Source organism: Seriola dumerili, unplaced genomic scaffold (genome assembly GCF_002260705.1).
Source record: "Seriola dumerili isolate Sdu_G_001 unplaced genomic scaffold, Sdu_1.0 BDQW01000291.1, whole genome shotgun sequence".
Lineage (NCBI taxonomy): Eukaryota > Metazoa > Chordata > Actinopteri > Carangiformes > Carangidae > Seriola > Seriola dumerili.
The window spans coordinates 4127876-4142555 of NW_019174546.1; the positions used below are offsets into that span (position 1 = coordinate 4127876).

At 38.9% G+C, this 14680-nt stretch overlaps 1 protein-coding gene across 1 annotated transcript in view; it reads left to right on the plus strand.

Moving 5' to 3' along the window:
• LOC111231212 (calcium/calmodulin-dependent 3',5'-cyclic nucleotide phosphodiesterase 1A-like) overlaps nucleotides 1-14680 on the plus strand; it is a 98155-nt gene that overhangs the window by 3961 nt on the left and 79514 nt on the right. Inside the window, exon 2 of the mRNA XM_022758251.1 lies at nucleotides 14233-14283. Coding sequence (XP_022613972.1) covers nucleotides 14233-14283 — 51 coding nt within the window. The remainder of the gene's footprint in view (nucleotides 1-14232; nucleotides 14284-14680) is intronic.

Genomic DNA, 14680 nt, shown 5'->3' on the forward strand with positions numbered 1-14680 from the left:
TATATTTAAAGGAAAGAGAAGAAAGAAATTTGCAGTTAAGCACATTACTAATTTAGGTTTTGTTTTTAAAATCATCACCCACTGTGAGTGTCTTGGTTCAGTCTTCACAGTCTCACACTCAGTTGAGTCTCAAAACAACATGTGTGATAAAAAGTGTAGTTTTCTGACTCCGACTAAATAACACTGATTAGTTGCTTTGGTCTTTGGTCTTTGGGAGGTGGATGTCTGGGGTGTGTAAGACGCCTGGTTCTAATCAAAAGATTTTCATTTGTTTGCCCTGCTGACCTCACACTCACCCAGCTGGTTATGCCTCTTTGATCTGGAACCATGCTGTTGCAAAAATCATTAGCTAAACTTGTGCTCTGTATAGCTTGATACTCCCCCCCCATTTTCTTCAGGGTCTTTGGTACAGCAAGATTCAGATGACACTTCATGTTGCTCTCTGTTTTGTCAGCTCATTTCCCTTAGGTTTGCAACACAGGGTAACATTACCCTTAAAGGTGCATCTAATGAGTATTTAGCTGGGGAAAAGGCACGCTCCCTAGCAGCCTCTGTGTCTTAATTACATGACATGTGTGTCACTGTGGTGACAGTGGTGTGGGGACTGACAAAGTGTGAGTCGTTCCACAGTCTAGGGGAGACCTCTAATGAGCTTGTTTTTCTGTCTGATTGCGTAGTTGTTGTCTTGAAACATGATGTGCTATTGGGACAGATTACACAATCAAAAAGCCTGTAAACTGATGTCATGTTTGGATGAACTACTCAATAAAATTTCAGATTACCAGTTACCAGAAAATGAGGACAGTGTAGAAATACAATCGTGTTAGTTATTATAGTGATTTTTATCCACAATATACCTTATTAATCTGAGAGACCAATATATGATTTAAACATGCAGATGTAGGTATTGGATAGGATCTCAACTGAACACAAATAAAAATGGGATTATTTAAGCATTGTGATTAATTTAGTGTAAAAGGCTATTTCTAACCCCCAAGTTTGTCTTCATCTCCCCTTTATCTTCACAACTAATTTATGTCTATCGGTGATGGCCTGTCCTGGTGTTTGAAGGCCAGATCAAAGGTTGAATGATCGTTCACCTTCAATGGACATACAGCAGGAGCAAGCAGGTGTGTTTTTGTGTCAACAATCCACTGTAGCATTGCTACAGTTTAAATTTAAAGTGAAAAATTTGCTATGTGGAATTCACATAGGATTTGTAACTTTTGCAATCATCCTATAAAAGCTAAATGAGATCTGCCTCTGTTGCATTATTCCAACAAGCACTGTCTGCACAGATGTAGGGGAGGGAAACAGCAACAGAAAACAACTTAAGAACAGTATACATACTATACAATCCACACTAGCCTAATGAGTGCTCTTGCCATATTAACCCCTTGTCATCCTCAGTTTAATGTATGCACTATATGTATGAAAGGTCTCCCTGTTGCTTAGTGACAGTGACGTCGCCCTATTAATGACCCTTGAAGAAAATGGATCTTGACAAGGATTCAACAGCTGTATGGTCATAGGATAAACCTCTCAGAGCAGCTGTTGTACTACATGCTCCTATTGAAATGTGCTTTGGCATTAAAAGCAACATATATTGGGTTACATGTTATGTATTTTGCCTTACAGGTTTGAACATTGGCACATACTGAATCACATCTTTCCTATTAAATAAGCTCAGTGCAGTTAAGAGGGGCAGTGGCGTAAAGATTTATTGAAAACTATAAGACATCTATTTAACAACACAAATGAAAATTTGAATGCATACTCAAAATTAAAACAATATACCAAATTTAATATATTAATCTCAAAAGAGGTTTTAACTGCATGGGAATGAAATACATATAATGTGAATTAATTGGCACACACCATTTGAAAAAGTAATCTTGTTTGAAATAACCATGATCATTGTATAAAATGATCATATAAAAATTATTTTATAAACAGAATTGAATTTTGTAAACAGTATTGTATGTATTCATTTGAAAATTGTGTTGCTATAACAACCACTACTGGTACAGTTCCATAGCAGTTATATATTAGCAGCCTTTCTTAGTCTGTGTCCTTGTCTGTACTTGTGTTACCATGGTCCAATTCAACATCTACATCACGTCAAGTACAGTTTGAAAGACTGAAAGCGTTTGCACTCTGTCCGTTTTATTGAGGATACTTTCGAAGCTGATTTGTGTGGATTTGGGGTTGCCAAGTATACCCGAATGCTTTTCTTGCTTTAATATCAGCTTTAAAGTGTTCAGCAAGTTTTGCTACAACCTGTCAATAACCTTGCAAGGCATCTGGAATTCCTGTAAGTGAGACTCCATCTTTCCAATCTATTGGCTTGTGGCATCTCAAAGGAATAGATGTTTTCAGCCTCTGGTAGACAGTGATAGATGGTTTGTCCAATTACCTGCTAAGTATTTTTTGAAAGCGCCTGCCCTTTTCCAAACAGGCCTTCCCAGGAGGTTCTGTGTTCATCTGGCACTTCAGGTTAGTCTGTTAGAATTTCTGGTACAGTTGTGGATATTTAGACCTCATTGTTGCATTGTGGAAAGGTCAGAGGGTCACCAAATACATTAGGATTAGTTCTCTTGGGATCATCGATATCTACAGCAAACTTCTATTGGATGTCTAACTCCACCTGTTTAATATCTTAAACAGACAAAGTTGACAATTTGACCCAGAGGTGGCACTAGAGGGAAAGCTCGTACAGTGTCCAAAATAAGTTTGACATTTTGCTCTGTAGACTCTCTGTAGTGGAAATACTGTTGTGATGGTGGGTCTTGTAAAAAAAAACTAATGGATTTTCCATTAACCCTGGATTAATCTTCTGGGTAGCTTTAACATCTACAGGAACCTCCATTAGAACCTGGCCATTTGTTTATGGGGAAATCTGACCGTGTGTGTCATCCATAAGGAATCATCCTTGGGGAACCATCGATACCAACCCTCCAGACTGCGACCATGTGTGACTAAAAATCTTGCTGTGCAAGTAACAGTACCTCATTGGTCACACATTGGGCAACCATTAAGCAATTATCGCTTGTGACCAAACAACAACGTATTCACATTACACCGGAAAAACAAGGGTTATGTGCTTATAGCCTGTAAATAAAGATGGATGTGTCGTCCGTAACCTTGAGGCTTAGAGTGGGCTGCTCCACTGTCACCATTTTGCAGCACCTGACTCCCAGCTAATCCAAAAATAGATAGGTTGCATTAGCTGAGGTGTCGCTTAGAAGACAGCTAGTGGACTGTGACGGCACCCACCTGTCACTCATAGCCACCATGCCCTCAATTACACATAACTTTACGCAAATAAATTTTAAACTGGTGAGTTACTGTTGTCATGAACAGTATGCCCTCATACTGTTGTCATGAAGGGGGAAATGAGCTTAAGCTGTTTTTTGTAGCAGGCTGTAAACATGTTTATTTCTACTGTGAAGTTGAGCATGGGAGGGTATAGGGATTGACTTGCTTTTGGAGCCAGCCTCAAGTGGCCATTCGAGGAACTGCAGTTTTCGGCACTTTGGTGTTGGCTTCATTTTTCATTGCTGCTTGTATGTGCTGCTTGCTCCACATTGGTCGCCGCAATATTTACCACACTGAAACTCCCAGTGGCGTTTCAGAGCCTCAAACTGTGACAAACCTGGTAAGTGTATCTGCATGTTCATATTTCGTCTAGCGAATAGGCAAAGTGAATATCTTTTTTGTCAGGTTTCGATATGAGGTTAATTTATTAGTGGACAGTTCTGGAAATTCAGAAACGCAATTAGACTTATTAGTTTTTCATCCATTGAGCCAGTGGTAAACAGTGATTGGCTGAGCCTTAATATTAAGCGCAGTTGACTGCAGAGTTGTGAAGAAGTATGACATTTCAGTGTGAGGAATCATATTTAAAAAATATAAAGAATCATCTCGGCATGTAAAATGCATGTTTTTCTCTTTTAGCTTATTTGTGAAAATACCTTAATAAACGTTTTCCCCTCATTTTTCATTCTGAAAAACTTTGTGCCATCAAAAAAATGTTTGCTTGCACCGCCAAAATTTTTAGTTTGGGGGCACAAGCACTCCATTCAGGGTTAAATGCCCATACAAAACATGATAACCTAGCCGATAGTTGTCAAGATATCTTGCTGCTGACCAAAATATTGAAAAAACTAACAAACTGACAAACTACTCTAAACACCTCCGCCATCCTTTTACATTAGTACCTATTTAGGCCTGCATGTGAAAAGCCTGTATTGCCACGGTTTATAGAGTAACGCATGAAGCTGTAGATCACCATGTAGCCTTCTAAAGTATAAAAATAAAAGCAGAAGCGCACTCCTTTAGTGAAGTGTCTTATGTAATCTCCTTTCCAAGTTGTATAATCCCAAATGCATTAAACAAGAAGTGTTGCAGCAAACTTTGACCATGAAACTGACACTTGAACAGACACCTGTCCTCAGAGAATACACTCCCAATGAAAATATTACCCTTTAGCCCTTTTCTGCCTCTTTAATTAACATTGCAGGTAATTACACACATTCTTTTAGACTCTGTTTTGAAGATAGAATTTAATATAGAAGATGGTGACAGTAATATGTTAATATCATTAATCATATTGACACAGCTGTGGCCTCAACAGGGTATTCATATTTAAATGTCGCAAACAAGGGCTTAAAAAGCACATTGTAACCATTTTGATGCTTTCAAACCAATGGTTACCTGGGAGTCTGCTGACAAAGGGGAAGAATAACAAAGTTGAAATATTCCCACACAGGCCCTCATTAACATAAAAGCTACCCAGGAACAAGCAGGCACTTGATGTGGCACAGTGAGAGTGTTGCAAAATTAGGATCCTCACAAATTGCCACATACAGTATGAATTGGAGGCTGGGGAGAGAAGGGTGACAGGAGAAGGAGGGCATAAAGAGCTCTTACTGTAGCACGCAAACAAAATGAGATGGAGTGTAATTATCTAACAAGTGCATAATGTGTCCACTGGCACTGCACTGATTGACTCAAACTGGCTCTGCTACAATTGGATAGATCTCCTTATTGTGATCGATTTTCTTTTCCTCAGACGTCTTAACTGCTGCATCACTTAGAAATCATGCATTAATTACTGTCTACAGTCTTATACTGCACATCCCTCTTTGACTATGACCTTGTTTGACAGATCATTATTATTGATATGATTATTTAATAACTAGTGATCACTCAGCCTGTGAGATTACACACTCATTTCGCTGTTTGATCACTCATCAGTGTACGATTGCTGTGCAGATTTTTGATGTAGTTGTTACCACTGAGGTTAATAACCACAAAAAATCAAGCAGCATTTATTAACTGTTTATTTATGAGGGGATGTGTTAATGCTTCTAAATCCCTTGTCTTTGTTGTCACATTGCTTAGATTATATGACATGCGACTGACGTAAATTACATAATTGATCGTGGCTGTTATTAGAAAAGTTGCTCACGAAAAAAAAAAGAGATAGAAAGAGGAGAGCAAAAACAAAGAACATATCATGTGATTTGTACCTAAATCAAGTAAATCATTATGTCTTCTGATCTGTATGCATGCTATTATTGGCACAAATATCTAATTTGAAAGAAGGTGTGAGAACAAGCCAGAAGCCTTCATAAAGAGCACTCACAGACACTAATCAGGGGGGAAAATGAAACACGGAAAAAATTCCATAGCTAAATGTCAGATGGTGTTAATAGGGGAGCTTTTTATCCTTTGTTGATCTGGTGTGTGGGTGCCTGTGTATGTGTGTGAGAATGTGTATTGGTTAAAAGAAAGGTAGTTTAAATAAGGACAAAGGGTGTATAACACTCAGCAGTGTCCTTGCTCCAGTGTCATTTAATCAAAGTGTATTTAAAATGGAAAAAATAAATGAATTTGAGGCAGTGTGCGCTCTTACAAATGTAACGGTTCGACTGGGTAATGTAAGCTTGATTTTCTGTCTTTCAAAAGAACGGTATGCATAGCTGTTAATGGGCTTTCTCTTTTGGTGCCTGAGTAAATAAGCGCTGCAAGATGAAAAGCTGAGGCATTGATTTCATGAGCAGTTTTGACTCAATACACTTTGTCATTGTCTCTCTTTCCACCTTCTTCTTTCCTCTCAGCGCTCATGCATCATTACATAATTTTAGAGTCTGTTTTTGTATGTTTGAGTGTGTGTGTGTGTGTGTGTGTGAGCAAAACTAGAATAGACTACAATAGGCCAGTGTAATACCAACTCTGAGCTTCCAGTGCTTTTGCTGTAAATTGTTGACAGTAGGAGGAGTCACATTCATTTAAAGACCTCTAGAGATGTCCTCTCCTTCCTACCACCAGCACCGCCACCGCCACCCACCACACACACCTACTGTACCTCTTGGGGAAGAGAGACGAGGAGAGAGAGCGGGGAGGGAGGGGTGGAGGGAGATCGAGAGAAGAAAAAACAGATCAAGAGCCACAGTTTCCTTGAAATTAGCTTGTTGATGTGTGAGAAACTGAGAGAGGGAGAGAAAAGATATGTACAACAAAGACAAGGGGGTGGAGAAGGACTTGAAAAAAATTCTCCAGCTCGGTGTCTGTAACGAGAAGTGGGGAGTCTTTGACAGTTCTCTTCCAGCGTGCAGCACCAACCGGAGTCAGAGGACTACGTTTTTTTTTCTCTCCACAAGGAGAGTTACCCATACGAAACTGAAACAAGACACTGAACTGATAGGAGGCATTAAAAACAGATTAAGAGGCACGAGGGTGACCGGAGGGTGCCAAGGCGATGGAAGCTAACTCCAAGAAGCATCGATTTAGAAAGGGTCGGAGTGCCACCTTCAGCATCGATGGCTTCAACATTACCATAGGTAAGAATGTGTAGGGTAAGCAGAGCACGAGGAAAGGTTAAGTGTGTTTGCATGTGAGCTAGACGCATAAAAGTAACGTGTGTGAGAGAGAGTGTGAGGCAGAGGCGTTTGGCACCAACGTAGTGGCATCGTTAAACACATCAGATTTCAGCCTCTGCACAACTCGACACATTAGTCCGTTCAACTTAAGTTGATGCTTGCCTCTGTAATGCAACTACACCATGGAAACAAGGGCGCTTCAGACTAAAGCCGTGTGCTGCTGACGTCACCAGGAATTCATTCTATTGTCTTGACAACCGGAGTGTTGAACTTATGTGCCACTTGCCATGTGTTTTTTTTTTTTTTTTTTTTTTTTTTTTTTTTTTTGTAGCTACTGTGAAATCTCTCATAGGAGTGAGTGTTAAAGCACTGTTGAAAATAGAGCGATGTGAAGTTGCTGTGCTGTGCTGGAGACATTAGAGTAACTGTCCTCAAAACTGGCAGTAGTTCATGAGAGCTTGTTTGACAGCTGGGTTGTGTACGCAGCACATGTGAACACGTTGTGATAATAAACTAAATGTGCTGTTGGTCTTTCACAGTAGTAAAAAAGAAAACTTTCTTAAACGTTTTACCATAAAGCTCCCTTTGTTAAGACAGTTTGAAACACTGACAAACTTCATGAGTTAAGACTAATACTGCAACATGTACATTTGCATTTGGGCATAGGCTTTCAAGGGTATTTCAACCCTGAAACACATAAGGTAGAGAACTGTCACTGCATTTTTTTGCCACACCCCAATCAGTGTTGTCACAACAGGGGTTTTACCACACCTGCTGCAATGTCACCGGGTCGAAGCCATATCGACAAGCTTGTTCAATCCACAGATTGCATAATTTCAATTATACTTTCACTGAGGATGCAGCAGGGTTGGAAATATATGGATACTTACTGTTTATCTCATATCTATTTAATCATGTTGTGCAATTTGTTAAAGCTACGCTAATCCATATTTTACGTTAAAAGTGGGTCAGATGACTAGTGTCCTAGTCTTAACTAGTGACTAACAGTGTGAAAGGTGTCGCTCAAACTGACAAATCCACAGAGAATTATCACCCAGTTTCGTACCTTGCCTCACCTTTACTGAGTGTTTTAGCATCTTTCAGCTCATTGTTTGTTGGTTGTACAGCCCACAACTTTACTGTGAACACAGCAGTGAGCATTTAGCAGCTAAAGAGCCAGATATTTCCCTCAGGAGTTGGTGGAGACCACAAAAGAGCTAAAAGACACAATGATGGATGCTGTCAGACAGTTGTTAGGCTGCCAGACACACAGCTCCATGTGGATGTTATTGTTGCTCTGCATCAGCTGGATGTGTAAAAAGAGAATTGTTTGCTATTACATTCGCCACTACTTCATGCCACGATAATGTCATTTTGTTTACAGCTCACTTCGATGTCCCGAAGTGGCAAACAGAAAGAAAGAAAAAAAAAAAAAAAAGAAAATTATCAAACTGCTTTAATGTGGTTTTAAAATGTATGCTATAAAATAACATGTTAGTGCTAACTGAAAGATGTGCACTCATCTAATACAGAATCATCTCATATGTGAACAAGTTAACACTTAAACTATATTAAATGATAGTGAATATATTAATTACAATATTTGTGTGTAAGCTAGTATTTGCTGCTGTGACACTATATGCTGGAAATTTCTGTTAAATCTGGGATTTTTCTAGATGTGTTCATACAATTGTGAAGACAGCCCAAATTAATTTCTCCATGTTGGTCTGGTCAGTGCCAACTTACTACCGGATGCATTCATTTCACCAAGGTTGAACTGTGAGCCATGAACTGAAGTGTTGTTATTATTGTGTCGCAGAGCATACACTGCCCTCCTATCAGGAAGCACATAAACTTATCTGGATGATGTGGATATACTGATAAGGGGAAAGTGTCAGGGTTTAGGATGTGAAGAGATAAAAACAGGAAGAGAGATGCTCACAAATAAATTAAGCATTTAAAGCCACCCTAAAAGATTTTATGATCCCACTGAAAATAGACTTAGTTTTTTCCGCTTGCATGTACACATCCTGTTACCTCTAAAACCCTGCCTCGATCACATGTGGCCTACATCTCAGCCATACTACTACCCACAAGTATGGCAGTTGTCATGGTAACTTACAAGTGTCACAATCAATTGCTCACTGGGCCTAGGTTTCAGTCCGCACAGCGTTTTGCCAATCACCTCCTCTGAAGCGTGACTCCTGAGCGCTGGTACCTTATTGCCTGGCTGGACACCTTGTGTTCACTCCTCTATTAAACTATGAGCCTCAACTGTAGCTGGCAGCCTGTGCTCAGATTCCAACTGTGGCGTTTTTGTCATATGTTAGGCTTGTTAACTTTGTATGTTTTGTTGAGGTTACACAGCTCGTGAGGTGAAAAAAGATTTGAATTTTTCAGCTCATCTGTTGGGTTACAGAGGATCCAGCCTACATGTGGACATGTCGTTCTTTGTGGGGTTTTTTTTCCATCACATTTTTCACTCTTGCTTTGTCATCTTGTTGAATCTTTGAAAGTTTTTTTCATCCATTGAGCAAAAGAGATTGACTATTGTTTAGGTTGTGTCTGAATTTGTGTCTTTGTGAAAGACAGTTTTTGCTTGGTGTCAGTTTTGAACAAAGCATGGCCCTATTGAAAACAAAAGTTGTAATTACTGACAAGCTCTTTTGTCCTTGTAGCTCCTAATATCCCATTGTAAAGACTGTTCACACTTGACTTGTGATTCTTCTTTCCCTAGAGAAATATTCTCCAAACATGTTTTTTTTAATTCTGAAGTGTAAAAATACACATTTTTGTATATTTTCTCCTAGAAAAAAAAAATCTTCAACCTATAAATATGTATGAGAAGCAAAACACTGTAAACATATACAGTGAAGTTGACAGGTTATTGTGCTCAAAAGTGTGCTATTTTAGTGTGTGCTTATTTTAGTGCACATAATTAGTGATAAACTATGACTTACTTGCATATGGACATGGTGTGTAGATACTTGTATGTTGATGTGTTCTGAGAAATGTCTTTCAGAATATTTGATTTTGGATTTTATATATAGGGTGATGTATTTAATTACGTATAGCAAGAGATGTGTCACATTTACCATAAGTTGTTGACAAGGTGTTAACACTGTAGCCCTCTCCCTCTAACTCTGTAACCCTAGAAGCATCACACCTCAGAGCTGTGGGACTATAGACAGTCCTCACTGACTGTCTCTACCCCTCATGCATTCTCAACTTGAACTGTTGTTTTCAGCACTGTCCTGAAGGCAGCTTTTTTGCTAGTTTGTTGTAGTTTGAGCTGCTAGTCAGTTGAGTTTAATTAGCCTTATTTCATCTGAAAAATCCTATCTCAGTTTCAAAACTTGTCCTCGGTACGTGATAAAAAAATTAAACTAAAATTTCTATAAAACAACAATAAAACTTTTAAAACTTAGACAATTAAAAACTTATAGTACTCATGTCCAGATTTCACATCTGCAACTTCTGTCTGTCATTGTCAGTCCAGCATACAAAAAGTCAAATGTTCCAATGTAAAACTTGTGAACTGATAAATGATGGAATTCAATTTCAGATTAAACTCACAATTGAATCATAATGACTATGATTAAGATGTGACAGTCTTTTGTTATGCTTTGCTACACAGGGCAAAGTAGGATTGTATTAAACCTGTGACAGGTTAGATTATCTTCATAATGGCAACTCTCACTTTGTCTGTCTCTGTGTTTGTCAGCGAGGAAAAGCTGCTCAAAGCAGACGGGGGCAGAATCAAAAATCAGTGTGCACATGTGATGAAGTTCAGATTTAGTTTCAGTTTACACACACACACACACACACACACACACACACACACACACACACACACACAGTTGGTCTGTTTCCATGGTGAGAACATAATACTCTTCTTCTGTGTTCCTTTTTATCTACATGTCCTATAATCCAACCAATGGTTTTCACACCAATCTCATTTATAGACCCTCTCGCCCTGGTGAATGAACACATCTGTCAAAAACAGTGGTGTGCACCTGTAACATACATAGTACCATTAGACGACAATTAAATTTATGCAATTAATATTCTTTATTGTGGTTGCACGTTTGTCTTCATTAGAGAGCAGGGGGGTACTCTAGGAAGTAACAAAGCGTGAATCCTAAACTGTGTGTTGATTCAACTAGACAGGTTTTTGGTTTTTGAACAAGAATTAGTTCAATCAGATCAAACTAGGCTCATTCTGACTGGAGCTTATTTTCTGTGAAAAACCATCGTCAGTTGAGCGCTCATAAAACAATTTGCCATGAGAAAAGAAGAGCAGAGCTTCTTATTCCACTCCAGTGGAGCAACAGATATTAATGCATGTGTATGCTGAATATAGACCTGCCTTTTTGTAAACAGCAGCACAAACGGTGATGCTATCGTGGAAAAACAGGACTGACACTAGCTCTTTAAAGTGTAGTGCAACCTGTCCACATATACCAGACATTCATTCAATAGTAAATTGGCGGGATGCTACGCTATGGTATATTGTCTGTAATCTGATGGTTGCAGAGCCGACTTGGCAGGAAATGAAGATGAAATCCAAAAACAAGACGTTTTTGCCTGTAGCCAAGGTCACAACATAATTTTCCCTTTACGCTACACTTAAATAGAATTTGTTGCGTCTTTAGTTATAGTGATGTGACATGGTTTCGAGTGAAATGTGAGTGAATGTGTGGGCTGGGTTCAAGTTACAAGAGTGATTTAAATCAAATCTCTCAGATGTGATTGGATAACTCAGTGTGATACAGAGCTATGCAGAGATACAGAGCTGCTGAGGGCTGACACCTCTCTTACCCTCACTGTTAGAGCAGGAGAAGTCGGACAAGGGTTAAATGAATAAATTCAACCTTAACCACATGTGAGCAAACTCTTTGCCGGCTGAAATCCAAACACATTCCTCATATTAAGTTGTGTGGTGTTATCTGGTGAGCGGGTTTAGCTACAGGCTCCAAATCACATTTGAATTTATATAACCACCCACGAGTTCAATTTACAGGAGGAGAAAAGAGAGGGAAACGCCATTATGGACTTTTTGACACAGAGAGGGAAAATGTATTTTATTTCACTGTCTCTAATTCTAGCCTCAAGAGTCTCAGTTCAAAAGTTGAGTTCACTCTGGGCAGCAGAGTTGGAACAACTCCTAACTTGTATAAAAAGAAGACCTTTAAAAATGTTCCAAAACAAAAAAATGTAAATGTATTGCTTTCACTTTAACAGCAGAACAGTGGATGATGTGAGCTCCATCACATGTTATTTCGGCGGTTCAGAAGAGCCCAGAGAATTGCAAAATGAAGCTTTTGACTGGAAGACCATAGCCTGCTCTGTCTATACCTGCACATTAACGCTGTGGAATGACTTCATTTTCACAAAGTCACCTTCATTTACTGTGATGGAGAAGTGGGTTCCTTCAGCCAATTACCTGAACCCTGAAATATAATTCACTGATCATTAGTAAAAAGCCTTCACATACAGTAGAATAATTTCTCGTTAAAGCTGAGAAGTCTTCAATTCTGTGGCGTTCTTTTTTCTGTAATGAGTCTCACGGTTTATGTCCAGAAATGACCACAAAATTGGCCATTTTATGTTCCAGATAGACTGACACATCGTTTTCTGGGATACCCCCAGGCCTACTTTCAATTGTGATCAGATGAGGCGCTGACAAAATGCTTGAGTTTTCACCCATATTTTGAGCTTTTTTGACAATGCATGTAAATACATCTGTTATTAGTGTGGTAAAGAAATTAGGATAAATTATCCTGGCAATATAAAAAAAAAAAAAATCTTGAGAACAGGCTCAAGTACTATAGACTGCTAAATCAAACATCTTCTGAGCTTTTCTAAACAACTTAAACTCAAGTGAAGCACCCGTCAGGCTCACAGAATTGTTTTAGCTGTGTCCCAAGATGCTTTCTTTAAGCTTTGCCTTGCTCTTAACTAAACACTAATTCTCATATCATCATGAGATAAAATATGAACTTTTCTGTCAAAAACATTTATTGAATTTGTGTTATTAGAGTCGTGGATGGATTAAGAAATGGGCAAAGGCCCAGGGCCCTGAGAGGTCAGGGGTGCCTCAAGCCAGAGCCTCTGTATAAAGTGACTGTTAATGTTTCTTGCTTAGAATTTATAAGGCTCAGTTAAAAGACACAAAGTGGCCACAATAATTTGTCAAACTATCCTGAAAAGAGGCAAAATCACCACAAAGAGTTTCAATCGACCACAAAGGGAAACAACTAGTACAAAAAGGCAAATTACCGCATTTAGATGCAAAACTGTCCCAATAAGAGGCAAAACAACCATAAAGAGATGCAAAAACGACTACAGAGGCAAAAAACAACCACAAAACAACCGTAAGAGGGCCCATTTTCTCATCTGTCAGTGGTTATTGGGCAACTTTTCTCATGACTTTCTCACAGTCTGAATATTGGAGTCGACATCTTGTGGCCATTAAAGAAACTGCATTTTAAGGGAACTTGCACATTGGCTTCAACGTTCAGCTGTGTGGGTTGTGGAGCATCAATCCTCTGGAAGGATTTATAGGAAAAAGATTAACTGTAGGACCGAAAGCATACACTTGGCTCTAGATGTTATGTAGTGTAATCGACTTTTTCTTGCTCTCAAAATGAAATTCTGACCATGCCGTCAGAGACTGGGCACTATTGTTCAGTTGTGCAGTGTTATTCATCAGGTGTGCATTTGTCCTGATCTTCTTCTCAGCCATAACAGCAGTGGAAGTCAGCGGAGTATTCTGAAGCTGCAGCTGAAGATTCAACCAGTTCATTCAAAGATGCCCTTCAGCATATCACCTCAGCTGTAATTTTCATACATCAGATTAAATGACTCTTGTCTCTCCGCTCAGGTTTTATCATCAATGAGTTGTTTTTCCCATAACACGGCTGCTGACTGGATGCGTTTTATATCAACTCTACATACTGTGTGCTGGGTTCAGTGGGCAGAGATTTCAGCAGCGCACCAGCCTCTGAAGCGACAGCAACAATTATAGTACTTTCACAATCACTTAAATCACACTTCAAGGCAATTTTAGGGTTTAATGGAACAGTAAATGACCTTCCTGATTCCGCACACTCTCCTGCACAAGATTCAACACCCATTTTATTTAATCTCCAAAAAAACATACACATGAAATGTAAACATACAGAAGAAATATACACACAAAAAGAAATAAATGACAGAGCCAGTGAGGGCAGGATGGGGAGATTCTCATGTGCAGCATGTGGGATAAATGTTTGTGTGATTATGTGTGTACCTGACATTTTCTGGCATTGCTTGATTCTCTTGCATCTTTTTCTTCTTCCAGTGGCAAATGAAGACGGAGAGAGCTCCACCAGACCACAGGCCAGTTTTGCACGTAAGTGTAATGGTCATCGTATATTAGTCATACTTCATTATTTTCCAGTTCACTGTATTCAATTCATTTCAAAACATTTCACCAGTCAGATCAAAGTATTAAGGGGTCATTGTAGAGTTAATGAGATATTAGCTGCTGAAGGAAAATGTCGGAGAATGGAGTTTTGCTTGTTATCGCAGCATAAAAAAAAAATCAGGAACAAAATTTTCCAGATATAATTTCTGAACATTTAATATTTAATATAATTTTTAACATAATTCCTGAAGTATTTTCTGCCAAAGGGAAAAAAAAGAGAGAGAACACTGTTAGATTAAATATGTTTCATTTATTTTCTTCTTTCAGTATATCGCAGGTTTCGCTCGCTGTCTTAGAAACAGACGATAAAAGTATGACACAT